Source organism: Harmonia axyridis, chromosome 2 (assembly GCF_914767665.1).
Source record: "Harmonia axyridis chromosome 2, icHarAxyr1.1, whole genome shotgun sequence".
Lineage (NCBI taxonomy): Eukaryota > Metazoa > Arthropoda > Insecta > Coleoptera > Coccinellidae > Harmonia > Harmonia axyridis.
The window spans coordinates 61380928-61402524 of NC_059502.1; the positions used below are offsets into that span (position 1 = coordinate 61380928).

Here is a 21597-nt window from a genome sequence, read left to right on the forward strand (position 1 = left end):
TTGTCACTTGAAGTATCTAGTATAGACAAAATTCTTAATATCAACAACTAGTGAAAAATCAGAATTTTTGCGCTCTAGGTAATAAAATGTAGACAAAACCTTTGATTTGGCACAGCTGATATTAAATTAATAAAACCACAATATACTAGAAAAATTTCAATTCGGAGAGGAAAAAAAATGAATTTTTGCGAAACTTATGATGCAATACCTCAATTATTCGAGATAAATTTTCGAGAAAAGTTTCAACCACAAAAGATGTAGGTAATAGAATCTTATCGAATAAGCGCATCCACCATGGTTAAAGAGAAGCACTGACGAGGAAACAGGAACTTTTGAGTACCTTCTAGTTATTAGTTCATTCCTGCATTCATTGGGCACTTGATAACCACAGAACTGCATATGGATATAATGTGATATCAAAGAATCAAGTTGGTGTATGAATGCAAAAGCTCTTCACGTTGGTAGATGTTTTCAAATTTTTTTGTTGATTTTTCTATTATCTAATAGTTCTAACGCCGTTATCAACACGAAATTCTGCACGAAGGTTGAAAGTTTCATTCGATATACACACGCAAAATGTCAACTCGATAGCAAAATTAAATTCCGAAAATTACTGACATTGTGACCAGTGGTGAATCCAGGATTTCTTCAGGGGAGGGGTTGGAGTGTGTACACCAACCCCAAAATTCAATTCCAATTCAATACCTAATTCACATGAAAGTTATACAAAAAGAAGTTTCTATTTTTCAATATGCATCATCGCTCATGGGGTTCATGGCTACTGATTGTGATGAAATTATTTACCGATCTATGATAAAATGAATAGAACTCAAAAAGGGTAACGTTGTCTGTCAAGCTATACTTAAGGCAACATAATTTCAATACACAAAGGAAATATAATACATTATTCCTATTCATTTTGGTATTGGTTGAAATTATTTATTTATTATTCAAAATTTAGTTTGAACAGAAATGTATACCATCAATTTCAATAAAATAATCGAATGTTGGACTCTACCATCGAAGTATACTTCATCAAATCCCTATGAGAAATTGAATTAGTTTTAAATGTTTATTGAACAATCTTACAATCATAACAGAAACAAACGATAAATTAAAATAAGAACGTTGAATGTTTAAAGGGAAATATCTTTCGACTTATCGAAAGGAGATCCCCAACCAAGAAAAGCATAAATAATAATAAAAGTTTCCCTAACTCTCACACCAAGACTTTGGAGCTTCTCGAATAATTCACGGGATTCCTTCAACGCACGAATATCCTCCACCATTTTCTTGACTTTGGGCTCCGATATCTTCTTTATGAACTTTTTGAACGCTTCGCTATGTTCCATCTTGTCGTTAAACAACGCCAGCAGTTTACCCACCGGCACAGCCCCTTCAATTTCGTCCAAGTAGGTCCTGAAACTTCTGATCTTTCTCGTGCTCAATTTATCCACGTTCATCTTGCTTCCAGGCTTAGCATTCATAAGAAGATCGGAAAAGAATTTTATAACTTCTTCTATGTCTATACCAGAGTCTTCTAAATATGTTTTCAACTCTATGTACTCAGGTCTAACCTTAACAGCGTTGACAATCTTCGCGAATTCGGGACCTTGAAAGTATGTCACTACTTCACCGAACTCCTTATCATGTGCCAGATGTTCATCGGATATGTTCTTCAACTTATCCCAAGGAATCAGCTTTTTGAAGTCTTCGAAATCTTCTTTCAATGTATGTTTCTTTGTAGTTAAATCTCTCTTCTTGAGACGAGTTGGCGAGTCCCAATTCATGAAACCATAGAAAAGATCCAGCGTATCATCGACTCTAACCCCCATCGATTTCAATTCGATCATAATGCGTTTTATTTCAGGCTGCCTTCTGACACTTTCGAACAACTTGTGAACCTCTTCGCAAGAAATTTTCTTATAGAATTCTTGGAAAACGGTGCTGTTCTGTTTCTTTTCGTGCAGCATGGCTAGAAGTCTGCCGATCGGAACAATAAGTTCGATGTCATCGAAGAAAGATCTCAAGCTTCGTGACGTTTTTTTCGTGTTAGGAATGGGTTTTAGATCTGTGATCAAAGTGAAGAACGAGTGAAGCATAGCATCGATATTAAGACCTGTGTCATTCAGCTTCTTTTTTAGTTTTCTCCATTCAGGGTTTTGTTGAGCATCCCTCACCAAACTGGACCAAGCGTTGCTCTGAAGGAAGATTATAGCTTCGTTGAATTCTTTGTCAGATTTGATATGTGATTCAGCTATCTTCTTCATTCCCTCGTTTGGCATGATATCACAAAAATCCTTAAGTTCATCATCTATAGTTCTACTTTGAATGCCAGTTGCGGCTAGGACCATCAACGACAAATATACCAGAAACATCTCCTTCATCTGAAAAAAGATATCGAATTGTTTGAATTTTGAATCGAATGGCATCTAATGATTTTAATAAGAAAATTATACGAAAGAAAGTAAAACTTGATAGCACTCACATTGTAGGGCGACAATTTGTTTATTTTTGCTGACTTTGAGTGAGACATCATTTTGACAATTGGTCTCTATGACAACGAATAACAAATCCGATACATATGATAATGCGATTACATTCATTTTTCATGAATGAGTGAGTAATAAAATAGATGCTATGATGCGCAAATGTACAATTTCTTATGAAATTATTTTGAAAAAAATAACCAATTGTAAGCTGTAGAATAAGCCAGCATAAAACATGTATTATGGCTTCTGCCTACATTTATATTCAACAATAAAATCATCTCTTATGGATATACAAAAAAATATTGAAACATATGCGGAAGTTCTTCAACATTATGCAGTAATCAGATATACACACATGGTCCAATGTCTCAAAGTCTTGGCCCCCTAGGTTTCTCAAGAAATGAACAATCTATGTTCTGGAAATTATATGAATATTTTCCTCTATTTCAACTGCAATATATTTGATAGAAAATATAATAGAAAATAAGAAAAATGGGACAAAATCTAATTTGATCGATTATTCAATTTTGATTATCTATCTATTTTTATTCCTCAACTGAATCCAAATTCAATAGTCCTTATCACCACCTCTTCTTTCAATCAACTGCCCAATACGCCTAAGCATCCCACGAATCAAGTCATTAATGAAATTTTTCGGCATATCGTTCAATTTTTCCTGAAGAGCTATGTACCCTGTATGTTCCTTGGTACAGGAAGACTCCTCGCTCCAAATGATCTTATTAAAAAAATCTGGATCTGCATGATGTTTTCCAAAATTTGCCGGCAAAATTGAATTTCGTTGAGGTGAATAATTATGCGACTAATATTTTCGCACGTAAACAATTGCTATTGTTCATTAAGTAATGCAACATCGAAGATTTCTTAACAGAATTGACAAACTTGATTTTGTCAGAAACGTACCCATTTGGATAAAAACAGCCATATCTTTTTTTTTTTTTGAATAACAAATGACTTTTGTGATACCTCTTTGAAATCACTATAAAATAGACAATTTATTGGTGTAATGTGCAGTAGCTCGGTACATTTTTTTTCACTACGATGGGCTAAACTTCATGAACAAAATAATCCACTACCAAAATTTCCAATAAAAATATTTTTCATAGCCCCCCTTTAGAATTTTCGGAGGATGTTTTTGGGTAAACGTTAAAATCATTCTTCAGCAATATTTTACTGAAAAAATTAACCAGAAAGATGTAAAATTGTACCAACCGTAAGGGCAAAACTATTAAAAGGGGCAAAATTCATTATTTTCAAAAAAATAAGAGACTTTTATGATAGGAATTTTGTCATAGCAGGTGGGTTATCCTTTGATCTACATTCTCCCTCGGTTTGACCTGGTCTTCACGGGACACCCTGTATAAATTTCGTAAAATTTCCAAAGAAGATCATCCAGCATTATACGCATTCAATGACAATATTCAATTGGAATATGGATTTTCACAATTGGATTAATATAGAGCAAGTTTGTATTCATCATGCACACCCTGGTTATTGTAACAGCTCAAGTTTCAATTCCTTCACAGACTCTCAAGTTATTGCTATAGAATGATGTAGAATATTTTCCATACCTCCAGAGAGATGAGCATCAGGAATGCTTTGTATCTTATCTTGATTATCTGGAAATAACATGTTATTTTGTTTTGTTGAATCACCCTTAATTATGTCTCCTGAATTCATATCCAATGGATTTTTCAAAAATGAGAAACCAGCTAAAAATGAATCACTTAGATTTAAAAAAAAACAAATTTTCCCAATTGATGCTATCGTCATATAGAAACATGAAATTTTTGTTCAGTTTCACTGATCAATCATTTGCAATCCTCCAATCTGAATTATGAATTCATCAATAGCGGTCCAACACATACCAGGAACTATCAGTTCGATGATATCTGATTCCCTCAACACATTCATCTATCCTGCCTTGAAAACAATTCTGACAACACTCTGTCATCTTTTTGACGCTTTCGAATTGAGTGTTTTTCTCATAATCAAAATCCTCCCAATAGATCTCACAACATGGCTCAATTGGAAACTGTTGAAAAATGCATGCGACATGTTGCCCCTCACGTGGAAAGCACAGAGACCAAAGTGACAGTCGTAGGGATTGGTGCTGTTGGAATGGGAGCAGTCAGTGCTCTTCTTACCCAAGAAATCTCCAAGAACATCGTCCTGATGGATATGGATGGCAGAAAGGTGGCAGGTGAAGTACTCGATTTGCAACACGCCACGCCATTCTTGAGCAACAGCCAAGTGTCTGGAGGTACTGATTACGCCCTCACCAGAAACTCAAGGGTTTGTGTGGTAACCGCTGGTGTTAGACAGCAAGAAGGCGAGAGTAGATTGAATTTGGTGCAAAGGAACGTGGAGGTGTTCAAGAAGATCATACCTCCTTTGGCGGAACAATCCCCTAACTGTATTCTACTGATAGTCAGCAATCCCTGCGATATACTCACATATGTAGCGTGGAAACTTAGTGGGTTTCCTCCAGAGAGAGTCTTCGGATCTGGATGCGATCTGGATTCTGCCAGATTCAGAGTGCTGCTCGCTCAGAAGTTTGGTATTGCTGCTAACAGCGTACATGGAAATGTAATTGGTGAGCACGGGGACTCTAGCGTGGCTGTTTGGTCAGGTGTCAACATCGCTGGTCTGTTCATCAGAGACATCCATCCTCAGATGGGCACGGACACAGATCCTGAAAAATTCGCAGATATCCATAAATCTGTAGTACAAGGCGCTTACGAGGTGATCAAGTTGAAAGGTTACACCTCCTGGGCTATTGGATATGCTGTTGCTAACATAGTGAAAGACATTCTGGACAACGTGTATGCGATTCATATGCTGAGTGTCAACGTTAAAGGGCTTTATGACATCAAGGATGATGTTTTCCTGTCACTGCCGACAGTGTTGGGTGCAAAAGGAATCAACGAAATTATCCTTTTGACATTGAGTGAAGACGAGGTGAAGAAGTTACAAGAGTCGGCGAAGGTATTATGGGATGTTCAGAAAGATATAGTTTTTGCATGATTTACTCATTTTAAAAATCTTATTTATTTTTTGAATATATTCCTTTCTTAAATCTGGAGAAAGTTAATTTTTTTTATAATAAAGTACTTCAATAAATTGGTCGAATTATTTTCAAACATGGATAAAACTGAAGATTGGTTACGCTGGTAAAATTCAGGTCCGTTCATTAAGGCATACACGATAACTCTCGAACGGAATATTCTAGAGGCTTGAAATTTCAGGGTACGTTCGGGATCTGAATAATGAACAGAATCCAATAGTAGCTCTTGAAGTTATACAAATATGAAATTTAGTTTTTACAATAATTGGAAATATGTATTCCATCGAACTGAAAGTTAAAAATCATTTGTAAGATAGTGAAACGAAGATTAATACATTTTCGTATCTATACTTGACAGAAAGATTGATAATGACCTTTCTCCATGAAAATTGGTCCCGATTATAGTATTATGGTATGAATTTAATGTTTTTGGAATTTTTTCTAGAAAAAGGCAACTTAGACAGCAGATGGTTTGTGCGATATGTTGTTGAAAAGGTGATTTCCTCCTGAACGTTCCTGGCGTTGAAAATTTATCTTGATCATTGAATGAGACAGGGCATCAGGAAAAAATATGATGAGAAAAACAATATAATCAAATTTTCCCTAATCGGGGGATTAAGTTGAATAGCATTGCTTGACTTCGCCCCTGAGTAGAATGCATCTATCCAATAAAGGCGTGCATTATTATTACCATCTTTTCTACTGTAGTGACAATATCCTTTGTCCGTATTTAGGACTCAGGATTTTTGAATATATGGACTTGAACAAAATAAAAGGAGTATAAACCTTTGACGGCGATTATCTAGACTTCTTGCGAAATCGACTTAGGATAGTCTTACACCAAGCCAGCGATAATATGTTTTTATGGCATGTCACAGACCTGGAAAAACTTCCGTTTTGTTTTAAATGGAATCCATGTTATGTTATCCTTAAGTTGGGGCGATCCTTTGAGTGATCGAAGAAAGTTAACGACTTACATAACAATATATTGAATTTATGTTCTAAAAACTCTCCACAACCATTATTTGCCCTCGGATAACCCATAAAACCATTCTGCGAACATGAGCAATCATTGCGTCATATATTCTCTAGGAATTCGCAACAATAACATTTTCAATCTCACTCTACACACAGAACCAATATTCACACTACACTCGCAAATTAAGTAAACGAATAAAATTAGTAATGGTGTAGGTAATTTGAAACGTTGCACATAGATTGGTCCAGAAATGATTGTTTCGAAGAAGTTGCTCTTCACATATTATCATGGACATGTTTTGTAGTAGGTAGTTGGCATTATTGATTGCAACATTTTTAAGGGGTTCTATTTCCTGAAAAATTATTTTCGAATAATTGTTTGTTGGTATATTTTATAACAATGGACGGGACGGAAGAAAAAAATTCTGCACGAAATTGATAAATAAAAAGACTAGGTTTATTAAAAGCATTCTATAATTGCTAAATCGAAATTTTTTCTTTGATAATCTTTTGTGATAATAAAATATTTCTTGTCAAAAAAAAAGCCTAATGGCCAGTTGCACCATTTGCCCAAACATTTGATTCCTTCCTGATTTCTCTTAAGAAATCAGAAAGTAATCAAAAAATGAAAAATATGGTTTATAAGGCCAAAAAGAAAAACATCAACATAATTTCGTGGAATGCCAATGGTTTTTCAAACAAAGTTAACTAACTGGAAATCTTGACTAATGCAATAAAATCGAAAATTATTTGCATACAAGAATCTAGACTATATAATCGGAAACCCCCCTAAAATTTCAAATTTTTCTTTATAAATAAACCCAAAACAACCAGTGAAAGGCTCTTAATTTATCTCAAACATATTGACATTCCAACCCACACTGTAAATTTTGAGTCACAGGCTATTCGAATTGAAAATGTTGCCATCATAAATTTTTACATAGGTCATCAAACACCCATTGATACCTCAGAAATTGACTATCTCATTAGCCTAGGTAGCAAAGTAATAATAGCGGTCGATTTCAACATTAGAAACCCTTCTTGGAATTGTACTAACTCTAACCGTAATGGCATCATCATTAAGGATTACTTAGACAAAACAAATTTCATTTTAAACTTCACTTATTATCCGACCCATCAAAGTTCACCCTCTACAATTGACTTGATGTAAACAAAGAACCTGCAGATTTCTCAACCTTTTACTATTCAGGCATTAGATTCAGACCATTTTTCGGTATTAGCGACAATTCCCAAAATAAATTCAACCTCGCTGCATAAAGAAAAAATAAGTTATTTCACAAACTAGAAACTTTTCAAACAATAAGTTGATCAAAATCTAACTTTAAATTCGAACATAAATTCCGAAAATGACATAAACAAAAACATTTTCAATTTCACAAAAACAATAAAACTTTGTCTACATCAAGCGACAAACAAGGCTACTCACCCGGTTAATAACCATTTAGAATTACCCCCGTAAGTGCGGGAACTCATTAAAATGAAAAACAAGATAAGGAAAAAACTGCAAAGAAATTACAGTGTAAGTTCATATCAGGAATATACAGGGTGTTTCAAGTTCGGACGGCCTATTGGCCGTTTCGGGAGAACGGGGCCGATTTAAATACTGAAAATTCGGAATAATATGACATTGCTCATGATGCCTTATTCAGCTAAAATATTTTCGAAGTTCTGGCTCTATACAAGAATTAAAAAAAATGTTTTAAAAAAAAACTTTTTTTTCATTTTATGTCGGAGATATTATCAAGATTTTCATTTTCAATTACTCTTTGCTGAAATTATTACGTTAGTCCTCATAGTTTTCAAAATATTGAAAAAAAAACGGAAAAAAGAGAGAACTTCTTTAGTCACAACTACGTGAATTATTTTTACTGTGAATATCCTATGCGTATACTCAATTCACTTTATCAAACTAGAATGATTTTGGAATATCGTGCATATCTTGAATTTGAAAAATATCGTCACATGGTGTTTCAAATATTGTGCCAAAAATTGTGAACAAAATTTGATCATAACTTTCGATTTTCAAATTAGAACCTAATTTTTTTGTGATTTCGTTGGATTCTACGGTGAAAAATAAGGGTAGTGTCCAAACTTGATTATGCCCTCAAATTCAATAATTCGAGATTTTATGAATTTATGTCATACGTAGGATCAATAATGATCGGACTGCTGCAGATTTTGACATGTTTTGGTTGAAGGTTGGTATTAACTAAAAATCATATGGATTTAATACTAGCCCCGCCATCTGTGCATCAGACCGTGGACTTTTCAATTGTCCTAATACATCACTGGGTGGTGTACAAAATGAATCTCCCCCTTTGATATAATATTTTTGTAAGTGGTTTCAGATATAAAATTGAATAAATAAAATATCTATAATAATTATTGAAGCGAAAACGAAGTTTTAATATATTCATAAAATTGTTCGTCATCTTATTAAAATAAATAAATAGTGGGTATCGGCTCATGAAATCAAGAAAAATTTTATTTCCGTTTTATGTTTATTGGGTGGTGAAATAAATGATCTCTCCGTAGATATTTGCAATTTTGTAAACCGCTAGCGAAAAATAACCGTGACGCAAGCAATGTTTTATTGAGTAATTGTAAACATTGATCGCATATCTAACCTACCCAAAAACCAATTATATCGTACTGGCAAGATGGGAGTAGAGCAGGAAATCAGTTTTTCGACCAGTCGAAAAGTCGGTAGACTCTATAGTCTAAATATATCGTTACCGGGAGAGAAGTGAGAGACGATGTCGTGATCCAACATGTGAAATTTACAATATTTTTCGATATGGGGAACACAAACGTCAAACCCCATCCGAAACCCAGAAATAAGAAGCAAGTGCGTTGGAAGGCGGCAGGTGAGTGATCACAATAGAATCTAATCAAAAATTTATATCGAATCGAAACGTTTTCCTTTTTTCTTGTTATCCGAAAAGTTGTAAGTAGTTATTTTTAAGCGTGCTCCATCGGTTCATTTGATTGTTATTTTTAACTCATATATTTAAATACAGTGCGGTACTGTGAAATGTATTATTTTGAAAGTGAATTGACGTGTGATCTTCGTGTAATTGATAATAATAAGATATAATTTTTTTCTGCTATAAACAATTTGCTGTAAAATAAAATATTCTTTCTTAACAAATATACCCTAATATAACATTGTTGAATCAATCAGATCTAAAAGTTCTCTGTTTAGTATATATTGTTGCTCAACCAAAGCATCTGCTTCACTCTCGAAATCTTTAGTAATTTGTTCATTTAGTAGTTGTTTATCTACATCTTCATCTTCATTTTGTAAAGATTTCTGCTTAGCTACAAGTATTTTATTGTATAATTCTATAACTTTGCTGTCGCATTTTTTCAATGCCTCTTTCACTTCTTGCCTCTTCATATCTTTCGCTACACTATTCCTAAGTTTCTGAAGTTCCATTTTGTTATATTCATTTACTGTTATCAGTTCATGTTGGCATTTCTTAATTTCAAGTAGAACTTCATCCTCTGGTGTTGTCTTTCGTAGATTGTAGACCATTTCAAATTCAACGAACATATCTGGCTCAGTAGTCTTGATTATGTATTGAATTAATTAAATTTTTCTATCTAACTTTTTCCATTGGAAATATAAAAAGGGTACAGGATGGGCAAATTTCGATGTTTTAGCATCACAACTTTTAAACCAGAGGACATTGACGAAATCTGATTCCCCATTCTCGGTCTCTTTTTCTGAGAAAGTAACAAGAGTAGTTATCATTTTTGGCCACCTTCCTTAATTCTCGAGTTCTCGAAAATTGGAAAAATGACGATATCGAAAAATATTTATATCTCCGCTAATACTGATAATAAAGCTCTGAAATTAAAACATTATACAGGTAATCAGGAAAAATTAAGCTTTCAAAAAATGACATAGAAATTTAGTGTTCCCATTTGACAAAACATAACTTTGGGTCATAGCTTCGTAATTAACAACCCTTTTGAAAACACGAGCACGCCACTGGGTTCTACGTAAAAAAGTGCAGTATAATGTTTTAATTTCAGAGCTCTAGCATCAGTTTTAGCGGAGATATAAAAGTTTTTCGATATGTCCAATTTTCACTTGTAACTCGAAAACAAAAGAAGTTGGCCAAAAATGAATACTACCTTGTTAGTTTCTCAGGAAAAGAGACCGAGAATAGGGTATCAGATTTTGTCTATCACCTCAGGTTTAAAAGTTGTAGTGCTAAAACATCGAAATTTGCCCACCCTGTACATCAAAACAGGCCAATTGAGAAGTCCCCGGTCTAAAATGTGTTTTACTATAGTAAAACACATTTTTTTAGCGAAATTCGATTTTATTACCGATTCAATGTAGTTGCCTTCGAAGGCGATACAGCGATTATAGCGATCTTCCAACTTTTCGATACCATTTTTGTAGTACTATTTGTCTTTCGCTTCAAAATGGGCCTCAATTTTGGCAATAACTTTCTGGCGCTAAATTTCTTTCCAGCGAGCATTCTTTTGAGGTGTGAGAAGAGGAAAAAATCGCTGGGGGCCAGATCTGGCGAATACGGTGGATTCAAAAGCAATTTCGTAGCCCAAAACATGCAATTTTTCCATTGTTTTCATTGATTTTTGACACGGTGCATTGTCTGCACTTTTTTTCTTCAAATAAATAACGCTATATAATAGTCGCTGTTGATGGTCTGGCACTTTTGGAGTTAATCAATGAATATGATACCTTGCGCATCCCAGCATACTGGTGCCATAACCTTGCAAGCTGACTGTTGTGTTTTTCCCCGCTTTGGAATCGGTTCATTGTGTGCAGTCCACTCAGCTGAGAGTCGATTGGACTCCAGAGTGAAATGATGGAGCCATGTTTCATCCATTGTCACATATCGACGCAAAAATTCAGGTTTATTGCACTTAAACATCTTCGAACACTACTCAGAATCATTAAAACGTTGTTGCTTTTGATCGATTGTGAGCTCGCACGGCACCCATTTTGCACACAGCTTTTTCGTATACAAATATTCGTGAAGGATATGTTGTACACGTTCAGATGATATCTTCACAATGTCTGCTATCAACTTCACTTTACGGCCATTCAAAATTATTTTGTGAACTTTTTTGATTCTTTCGTCGGTAACAGCCTCTTTTGGGCGTCCACTGCATTCGCCGTCTTCGGTGATCATTTCATCACGTTTAAACTCAGCATACCAATCAATGGTGGTTGATTTTCCTGGTGCAGACCCGGGAAACTCTTCAAGATTTTGCTTCAACTGTATTTTTTCCCTTCAAAAGCAATTTTTTCAATATAATAATATGAATTCATTTTTTTTCCATCTTTTTTCAAATAACAAAAGTAGAAAAATTCACAACGCAATATCTCACAAACTATTGGTCAGACTGCTGTGCAATGTTAATTTAAATGGTGGTGATGGCTATGCCACAGAATCGCTATTTAATGAATGATGAAATTAATGTAGATTTACATTTTCTATAAGAATTCATTTTCAATACTTATATCTTTGCTATAAAGTGAATAGACTCACAGTTTACATTTTCGGAGATGGACGCATCATTTTGTTTACAATCTGATTTCCAATTTCAAAAGAAATCTTGGGTTGATCATGCTTATTTTACTTAATATTTTACGCGGCAATACAATACTCAGTAGGCGCTGCGGGGTTTCACCATCAAAAATTATTTCCATCCCAGAATAACCAGAAATACATGAAAATATTCAAGCGTCTAGAGAATGTCATAGTCTCAATTTTCAGATTTTAAATAGGATCACTTCTCCAGAACCGTTTCGAACACCCTGTATTATGAAAAGAGTTGCCCACTCACTGCCACATCAAATTTATTTCATGATTGAACCTGATCTCATTTGAATATTAAATATGATCTGCGTCATGAAGAAATGAGGTAGCTAAAAATAAATTCAATTTAATATAATTATATGAAATTTGAAAAACTGCCAGTGCTAGTAAAAATAAGAAAAAAAATAAGAGAAGTTGAACGGTCGTTCATTTTTGCACCAATTTTGCCCTTGAACACCTCAGAACATCTGAATGAGGGTTCTGATTCTGAAATTCAACATGACCATTCGGTTGATCACTAGGTTCTCTCAAACCAACCAAATTTTTTTCTCGTCCCCACTATACATATAAGGTAATATTTTTCTCTATTGCTGTTTTAATTTTTGTTCCTGTGGAACAAAGTGAATTACGAGATTAGTTCTAAATTCGATGTCATTCAGTGACTTTATTTCTCATTGTAATTGTAATCTCGAGCCTTTAACACTATTGTTCTAAATTTCATTGAGAGTAGAATACAACCTGGGTTTCCAGAGAGTATTTTTGAGATAACTGATTAGCTATACATCAAATAAAAAAAAAATCAGTGAAGGTTCACAATATTCATTCTTTTCACTTCAAATTGAACCTAGAAGTTCCATAAAGTTCTGTCCTGGGTTCGTTCATTTTTATATTGTTCATAAATTATTTACCCCAATATTTATAGGCGAGTTCTATAGTCTCTAAAATTCTAGTAGAAAATTTCAAGTTCTTGTGTTACTCGAAAATACTTATGTTTAATGTTGAATAGCCAAAATGTATCAAATTTTAATCGAAGTAATAATCATCTCTAACTCTAAACATGTTATTTCTTGTCTTTAAATAATCAGCTGGTCTGTTACTTTACAGTAGATTCAGTTGATCTGATATTATTGATTATTTAATCTCTGCTTCCTCCTACCCTGGACTCCTCTTGATTTATTGTTATCAGTTAACTTTAGTAAGGTATATAATCATTTGTCATATAACGCAGAATTCACAGAGACGGAAAAATTATTCTGATTGTGTACAATGAACTTGAATCAGTTAATTCTAAAAGTTCTGAAAAAGACAAAATTAAGGTTGTCCATAATTTAATGCAATAATATCTTATAATGAGGACGATCCACAATTATCCATTAGCATGATAAAATACAACTATATTTCGTTTATAACATAAACACATTTTTTCAGATCGTCCATCACCGCCAGGAAAACCATCACTCATCCAAGAGAACAGTTACGTTCCTGACGTCGTCCACATCTGCTGGTCCAAACCAGAAAAAGATGGAGGTTCCACCGTCACCTCCTATTTGGTCGAACACAGAAGAGTCGGTACCAGTCATTGGCTCAAATCATCATCCGTCCAAATCACCACCAACGAATTGGTTGTCAACGGCTTAGAACCTGGATGGCGGTACCAATTCAGAGTTAGAGCAGAAAATGCCGTCGGATTGTCTGATCCGAGCGAAATATCAGAACCTTACTCGGCCACTCTTCAAAGATCTGCCATAGCCGCACCAAAATTCACGGAAGAACTGAAAGACACTGTTGCTCTTGAACATGGCAAAGTTGAATTCGAGGTCAACTTCTTGGGACAACCACCGCCGAATTTATGTTGGTTCAAAGATGGGTTCGAAATATTCAGCGGGAATAGAACTAGAATAACGCAAACGTCCGACAGAAGTGTCTTGACCATTCTCCAAGCCACAGCAGCCGATGAAGGAGAAATCAAGTGCACTGCCACCAATAGAGCCGGGCATTCTTCGACCAAATGCAAGTTGACAATAGAAGCTCCTCCCGCTATCAAACTCCCGAAATCTTATCAAGATCCAGACGGGATAATATTCGAGATTGGCGAAACCATTAAGATGAACGTAACGGTCACTGGACGACCCACACCTTTGATCTTCTGGTCACATGACGGCGAATCGATCCAGAACAACGATAGATACGATATCGAATACAACGACAAAATCGCTTCAGTTAGAATCGAGAATGCCTTGAGATCTGATAGAGGGGAATATCGAATCAAAGCGGTCAATAAGTTAGGTCAAGATGGGGCTTCGTTTTTAGTGACGATTACTGATAAGCCGACACCTCCAGGCAAAGCTAGAGTCTTATTGACTTCCGGCAAATCTGTCACTTTATGCTGGTCTACTCCTAAAGATGATGGAGGATGTCGTGTTGGTAATTACATCATAGAATATTATAGACTTGGTTGGGATGTCTGGTTGAAAGCTGCAACCACCAGACAACTTTCCACCATGCTAGGCGATTTGATTGAGGGTAGCCAATATAAATTTAGAGTCAAAGCTGAAAGCCCATATGGTGTCAGCGAACCGAGCGAAGAATCCGAAGTGGTATTCATACCAGACCTAAAAAGGGGAATTCAAGAACCGTCAGATGTTAAGCGAGACGAGGTCGAATCTAAAATACCGCTTGCGAAACGAAGAAGAGCTAATTCCACACCTAGAGTCTCATTTGTTCTCAATGAAGATGTTCCAATAAGACCTGAACGTAAGAAAACTGGAAAAACTCCAGAAGCTTCACCTCGACTGAAACGAAGACAAATTTCTTCTTTTTCGAAGAACGTCCTTGGTTCTGAACCTTCGCTGAATAGAAGTGTTTTTTCATATTCTGGAGCACAAGGCCAGTCAACATGGAATAGTGCTTTCACCTCGAATAGTCCTGATATTACTTTCGGAAAAAAAGGACCTATAATGACGCAAAGGGAGATACAGAAGAAGAGTCCATCTCCCGAAATAATAATCACAGATGCTGATGTTGAAAACGGCATTGATTCAAAGGAGATGAGCTCAAAGAGTTCTGCAAATAAATCTCCACCCAGAAGTCCGAATTTCTTTGACAGATCCTCTTGGAAGGGCACTCAACATGAAAAGCTACAACCAGAAAATGCAAATCATATACCGAATTCTTCTCGAATTGATAAACAGTCAGATGTACAAAATCTCGATCAATTTCGAAATACTCCAAATCGTCAAGAGAGATTTGTTTCAAGGGGTACAACTTCTCCAGAGAAATCACCATCTAGAAGTCCGGATCATCATAAAGGATCACCACTGAGAAGTTTGAATAATTCACCAACATCTTCCTCCAGTCCTAGTTCTCCTAAGAAGTCACCTTCTAGGAGTCCCAATTTTTTTGAGGGATACCCTCCAAGAAGTCCAGAGAATCTTGAAACGTCCTCAGGACTTATCCGGTTCAACAAAAAGGCATCACCAGAGAAGACAGAAAAATCACCCAGTCCAAATCGTAAAACTAAACACATCAAAATCATTGAACCTAACAAAAAGGAGGGCTTAGAATTGAAAATAGAGGATTATACTTCTACACCTAAAATAACAGAAGTACAGAGTGTTGATAAAGTGCAAAGCAAAGAAATCAAGGATAGAATGAGACCACCTCTTCGTCAGGAATTCAGTGGCAGCTCGGAGTTTATGCTAGTTCTGTGTCCAGAAGATGAACAAGGTCGGTATGTCAGCTCTGTGGACTATTCTTCAGTAAAATTCCTTATCAGATAACCAACACTGCTCATAAAATGCCTCAATAATTTTCTGTTCGCTTTGAATACATATTGGAGTTGAGTACTTATCCTGTTTTCTTAAAAAATAAAACACAGCATAACCAATAGCTGTCCTAACAGGCAACCAGTACAAAGCTTTAATAGTCTTGTTCATTAATCGATATATGTATTATAATACGAATTGATTACAGATTTTATTTAAATTAATTAGTCGAATAGAGTGCCTAGAATAATAACTTAAATTATTTATTCAGAATAATCAATTGATTTTCATGCCAATGCAACGGTCAAATAATTTTAAACAGATGGATTGTCAGAATTGTCACATTTCGAATATAAATCATCTAAGCATAACAATCATGCATTAATATGAAAAACATTTTATCTAAAAATGTATGCTCTAATTGTGATCTTATCTCACTCTATGATCAACAGCCAACATGATGTCGAACCAACGTTTTGCAACTTAACACTGATTGCCAAAGTTCAAAAACCTTTGTGAATTAATCTATTCTGATGTCTACTAGGTTGTGCTCATAATCAAGATTGCTTTCCATTTATTCACGATAGACTGTTTCAACTAATTTTTTTTTCTCAAAATAACCAAGATTGCACTCCATTTATTCACGATAGACTGTTTCAATTATTTTTTTTCTCCAAATTAAAGCTTTTTTTCTTGTTGAAATCCTCTCAATAGTTTTTGGTTGAATTCATTATAGCTCCTAAAGATGTTCTTTCAACACTTGAAAAATTTAAATGTATGAAATACTGCAACATTTTATCGAAAAGTTTGAACTTCAGTAAAAACGTACTAATAACATATCTACTTAAGATCATAACTGAAGCGCAATGTTTCACACATTATAATTTTTCAAGTGAGGGGGTTGCATTAGGTTGAAAGTTGAGCATGAACAATACTGTAATGGTCGACTTTCATCTGGTGACAAATTTCATCAGGTACCATCGTCTCAAAGTAAATGAGCACATACTGAAAACCTCTTTGACGTAACTAATTAAAAAAAAAAAATTCTTGAAAATTTCTACACGCCTGTAAGATACAAAGACCTTACCAATAATGTATCACATGACCCACTTTCCCTATTCAAAAAATTTAGAGAGGTTGATAGGGATAGTACAGGATGCAACAAAAATCCTTCAAAAATGCATAAAAATTTGCTAAAAGTGAAACAAAAATTGACCTGTTTCAGGATTTTGTTGCCAAATATTTTTCTTCTAAGAAAATGAATTTGTTCCATAATTTTGACGCCCACTGTATAGGCACGTTGAGAAGTCTTAAATACTTATTAATTTGGAACCTAACCGGTTCTAGAAAAATGCCATATGAAATGTTTCAGTTGATGAGAGGAAATTTTGGTTGATATTGATGTACAATTTGAAAACTTGCTGTATATAAAATATCCATTATTCATGTCATGTGTTTCAGGCACACGCTTCAAGAGGTTCAGCATAAGTTTCGATGAAAACGCAATTCCACCTCCACTATCCTTGTCAGCACCAGAATTAGGTATTGAACCTCCTGAACTACCATCGTTGAGACGTTCAGCAAGCTCCACAGAACTCTTGACTTATCACCTAATGGAACGTCTTTATGAAGCCGCTATGAATGAAAGCAATGCAGAATCCAGCAAAGCAAATACAAACATACCAACGATACGAGTCAATTCCGAATCTACAGAGTTCAACTCCATTGAGGACAATACAAGATTCACGAGAAGGATGTCTGGAACTATTCCTAATCAATCATCTTGGTCCAATAGGAGGTATAGCTTGAAGAACGCTAAAGAAATTGATGGCAATTTTGCAACAAGGTTACAGAGATATGAGGAAACTGATGAAATGAGAAGGGAAGTACAGGAATACAGAAAAATATCCGAATTTGAACATGAGCAAGAGGGTACCAGAGGAATGAGAGATTTGGCCGATGAAGATGAATGGTTGAAGGAATATGAAGAATCGATACCATCTGAGGAAGAAAGCGATGTATCTTCACCAGACGAAAGAAAACTGTCTTTGGTGACTCAGCCACGAAATGATATCAATGAAGATGAAGAGGAGATATACAATCCAAGGAATAGAATGATGACTGCTGTCAAAGCTAATAACGATCAGCCGTTTGAAATTTTAACTGTTAGAAAAAATCCACCAAAGTCGAATATTGTGCCTAAGCCTATTTTGAAGAAAACGTCTCCTTCTCGTACTGAAGAAGAACCGACAGATAGTAGAAATACAGCTTCAACATTTATGTTCCAAACACTACCACCAAATACAATAGGCAATGAAAGAGATCCATCAGTACCCACAAGAAACAGATCTAATTCTTTGAGCGCTGCATTTGAAGATGAGCTCGATGTGAGTCAAATAAAACGATCGCCTACTCCAAACAAACGTCGGTCATTCAGTCTGATACCGTCACAAGCAACCTTCATCAAAGAAGCATTCAAATCGAAAAACCAGAAAGACTCTGAAGAACCAAAAACTAAAGCAACGAAGAACGTGTCAGCCCTAGCTAATTTCACAAGCATAGCAGGAGCAGGTTTTGTGATTCCGAACGAGATGCAGGAGAAAAAAGAAATAGAGGAAGAGGCTAAAGTTGTTGTTGATTTTTACGGGGATATAGTCAAGAACTTCGGTAGTAAATCGAAACCTACCGCTGAGTTCAGCAGAAGTATTACATCCAAATATGATACGTTTGAGGAGAGAAAGATTTCTGATATCAAACCGAATGCTGATTCTTTGGCTTCACAAAATGTCAGGCCCAAATCACCTAACTACTCTGATTTTGAAAAGGGAAGACAAGAAAAAGCTGTTGATCTGACCAAAATTGCTCAGATTTCGACGAAGGCCTCAGCGCCCAAACAAGAATCTAATGTATCGAACTTTTCACAACCAGAAGCTATTGAAAGATCTTTTCAGAACAAAAAGCCTGTGAACTCATATTATAATGTAAGCACAACAGAAAATATTCAACCAAGAAAAGAAACCAATTTCGATAACAGAAAAACACTAACCATCAGCAACACTGATTCTTCTAGGGAAAGGGATGAATCCTTGAGACAAATGAAAGCTGAGCTGTCACAATCTAGATTACCAGAAAGATCCTCGATAAGATATCAAGATAAAGGAGCCATTTCTAATCGATATAGCTTAGAAAGTAGACGAACCGGAAGAAAGGGATCCAGAAATAGCTCAGTAGGTAGGAGAAAACAAACTCCAATGTCCAGAGATGCTTCTACATCTCCAGTGCGATTCTCAGATGACTGGGACAGTCAGTGTTCCTCCAAAACTTCTCTTGAGCAGGACTACTACAACAGGGGATCGTTGAATTCTAGTAGAGCATCTTCCCTTTCTCGTAGATCTCTTTCGCCACCTAGGCCGAAACTGAGAGGAATTACAACTCAGACATCCTTCAGAATAGAATCAGGAAGTCCTGCTGATGCTCAGGAAAAGATAAATTTGGCAAAAGATGCCGAAAAACGAATGAGTTTCGTGTTTGAGTACTTTACCGATTTGTCTATGGTAGCAGTTGCTGGTTGGTTGTTTTTGTTTCAGAGCGAATATCTCGCTGTGCCTTTCATTCTGATACCGATTTATAGACAGTTGGAACATAAGATTAAAAGCTTCAGTGAGGGAGTAGAGCGAAAATTACCACAATGGATTCGAAGGAGGTTGAAACGGAATAGATGATGACACCAACTCTTCAACGAGATTATTGGAAGAATTAATTTCATTCGGAAATTCAATGACGAAACATGTTTATTGTTTCACCTGTAAAATAACGGGTAATTTTTGAAAAATACATTATGCTATTTTGGCCGATTCATTTTGCTAATGTCCGCAGATGTTTTTGATTTGAAATATATTTTTTAGTGCCATATTGGATACTTTTTTTATCGATATACAAGAAGTTTATCGAACAACGTGGAATTGTGGAATTATATAGGAGGGATAGATAGAGATTACATATATAATATATAATTTTCGTTTTTGTAGAATAATTTATTGTTCATTATGTTGTTCCTAATAAAATTGAGAATACATTGATTTCTTATAATTTTTGCTATTCATGCAAGAAAGTTGGTTGAATATAAAAAATTGAGTACATTATTCGACCATTTAAAAAATTTGTTTTTTATATTTCAAAAATCGTTCGTTTGGTATGTCTGACAAAAATAATTTGATATAACAATTGTGTGAATCTGGCTTAATTATTCCTATTCTGTGATCATTGACACAGTACACGGATTCTAACCTAAGTTGACACTTGATAGAGAGAAGTGTGAATGTCAGACTGTTAAGTTTATCGGAATCTCTTAGCTGAAAATAAAACTTCTTAAAATCAAAACCATCTTTATTCTTTTGCACCATAACTGAGCTTCCAGAATTGCAAACTCTACAGGTTATGGGCCCAGTACAGTTATTGAGTGTCAAAAGCGTATAATAAAGAACAAGTTAGAAGTAAAACTTGGAACACGTTGAAATGGCGACGTTAAACTCACAGCTAGCAAACCTAAAACCCTTTAATGGCACAAACTTCTCGAACTGGGAATTCCGTCTGAAGATTTTCCTGGAACAGCATAATGCATTAAATGTATTGGAACAAAATGCACCAACAGGAGAACAACAACTGCAACAGTTCAAGAAAGATGATGCGAAAGCAAGGAACATTATGGTACAGTGGTTAGCAGACGACGTGCTGGAAATGGTAAAAGATAAGAAGACAGCTAAAGACATGTTTGAAACTTTGAAGTACACATATACTCGAAGAGGACTCTCGATGCAGGTGGACCTACAAAGAAAACTCAGGAATATGAAATACAAGGAAGGTAACCTCTCTGATTTCTTTTTGGAATTCGACAAAATAGTAAGTGATTTGAAGGCAAGTGGAGGAAATTTAGAAGAACCGGAAATAATATGTCAACTTCTAGCAGCCATGCCTGAAAATTACCAAGCATTAACGACTTCAATTGATTTGATGTTCAGTACAAATCCAAAGGATGTAACCGTACAATTTGTCAAAAACAAGTTGCTACAGGAGGAAATCAGACAAGGAAATAATGGTGATCAACAGAAAGAATCAGTTGCTTTCACTAGCAAGTACAGAGGAAATGGTAACAGAGGAAATTTTCAAAAACGAGGAAATAGACAAATTCGAGGACAAGAAAAACCAAAGTTCAACTTCAAATGCTATAAATGTGGAAAACATGGACACAAAAGGAATGAATGCAGAAGCAGTGCAAATGTTGCAAACGGTGAAGACTCCAGAGATGAAGAAATATCGTTCATTGCAAACAAAAATGATAGAACAGTTACAGATGAAACTTTGATGTTCATAATCGATTCAGGAGCAACAAACCACTTAGTAAATAAACAAACTAAAGTTTATTTGTCAAATATTAAACCTGTTAGTTGTCAAATAAATGTTGCCAAGAAAGGATCTGTTGTAAATGTTACAAGAAGTGGAAACCTACATGTAACTGACAAGAATGGAAGAAATTTTAATCTGAAAGATGTACTACAGAGTGATGACTTGGAATATAACTTGTTATCGGTAAAAAGAATAGAAAAAGAAGGATTCAAGGTAATATTTGAAGATGGAAAGGTAAGGATATGCAGGAAAGGTAATGATACAATAGT

At 35.3% G+C, this 21597-nt stretch overlaps 3 protein-coding genes across 3 annotated transcripts; 2 read left to right on the forward strand and 1 right to left on the reverse strand.

Annotated features, from left to right (window-relative positions):
* Nucleotides 1-1058: 1058 nt before the first annotated feature.
* Nucleotides 1059-2575, reverse strand: LOC123673561. Its single transcript, XM_045608132.1, has 2 exons — nucleotides 2489-2575; nucleotides 1059-2387 (listed from the first exon to the last, which is right to left on the reverse strand). The coding sequence occupies exons 1-2, from the start codon at nucleotides 2537-2539 to the stop codon at nucleotides 1137-1139; spliced, it is 1302 nt and encodes a 433-aa protein (XP_045464088.1). The 5' UTR covers nucleotides 2540-2575; the 3' UTR covers nucleotides 1059-1136.
* A 1865-nt stretch (nucleotides 2576-4440) lies between these two features.
* On the forward strand, nucleotides 4441-5633 carry LOC123673562 (L-lactate dehydrogenase B chain-like). Its single transcript, XM_045608133.1, has one exon. It carries the CDS (start codon nucleotides 4530-4532, stop codon nucleotides 5535-5537), a length of 1008 nt encoding a protein of 335 aa, XP_045464089.1. The 5' UTR covers nucleotides 4441-4529; the 3' UTR covers nucleotides 5538-5633.
* Nucleotides 5634-9231: 3598 nt separating this feature from the next.
* Nucleotides 9232-20004, forward strand: LOC123673563. The gene is made up of 3 exons (XM_045608134.1): nucleotides 9232-9443; nucleotides 13590-15887; nucleotides 17387-20004. Exons 1-3 carry the CDS (start codon nucleotides 9374-9376, stop codon nucleotides 19645-19647), a joined length of 4629 nt encoding a protein of 1542 aa, XP_045464090.1. The 5' UTR covers nucleotides 9232-9373; the 3' UTR covers nucleotides 19648-20004.
* Nucleotides 20005-21597: the final 1593 nt, after the last annotated feature.

Excerpts from the sequence above, each read along its gene's own strand:
- LOC123673561 (XM_045608132.1), bottom strand. The coding sequence starts at position 2,539 with ATGATGTCTCACTCAAAGTCAGCAAAAATAAACAAATTGTCGCCCTAC. Across the intron at positions 2,388-2,488 it reads ACAAATTGTCGCCCTACAAT|ATGAAGGAGATGTTTCTGGT; the intron begins GTGAGTGCTATC and ends ATCTTTTTTCAG.
- LOC123673562 (XM_045608133.1), top strand. The coding sequence starts at position 4,530 with ATGGCTCAATTGGAAACTGTTGAAAAATGCATGCGACATGTTGCCCCT.
- LOC123673563 (XM_045608134.1), top strand. The coding sequence starts at position 9,374 with ATGGGGAACACAAACGTCAAACCCCATCCGAAACCCAGAAATAAGAAG. Across the intron at positions 9,444-13,589 it reads AGTGCGTTGGAAGGCGGCAG|ATCGTCCATCACCGCCAGGA; the intron begins GTGAGTGATCAC and ends ACATTTTTTCAG. Across the intron at positions 15,888-17,386 it reads GTGTCCAGAAGATGAACAAG|GCACACGCTTCAAGAGGTTC; the intron begins GTCGGTATGTCA and ends CATGTGTTTCAG.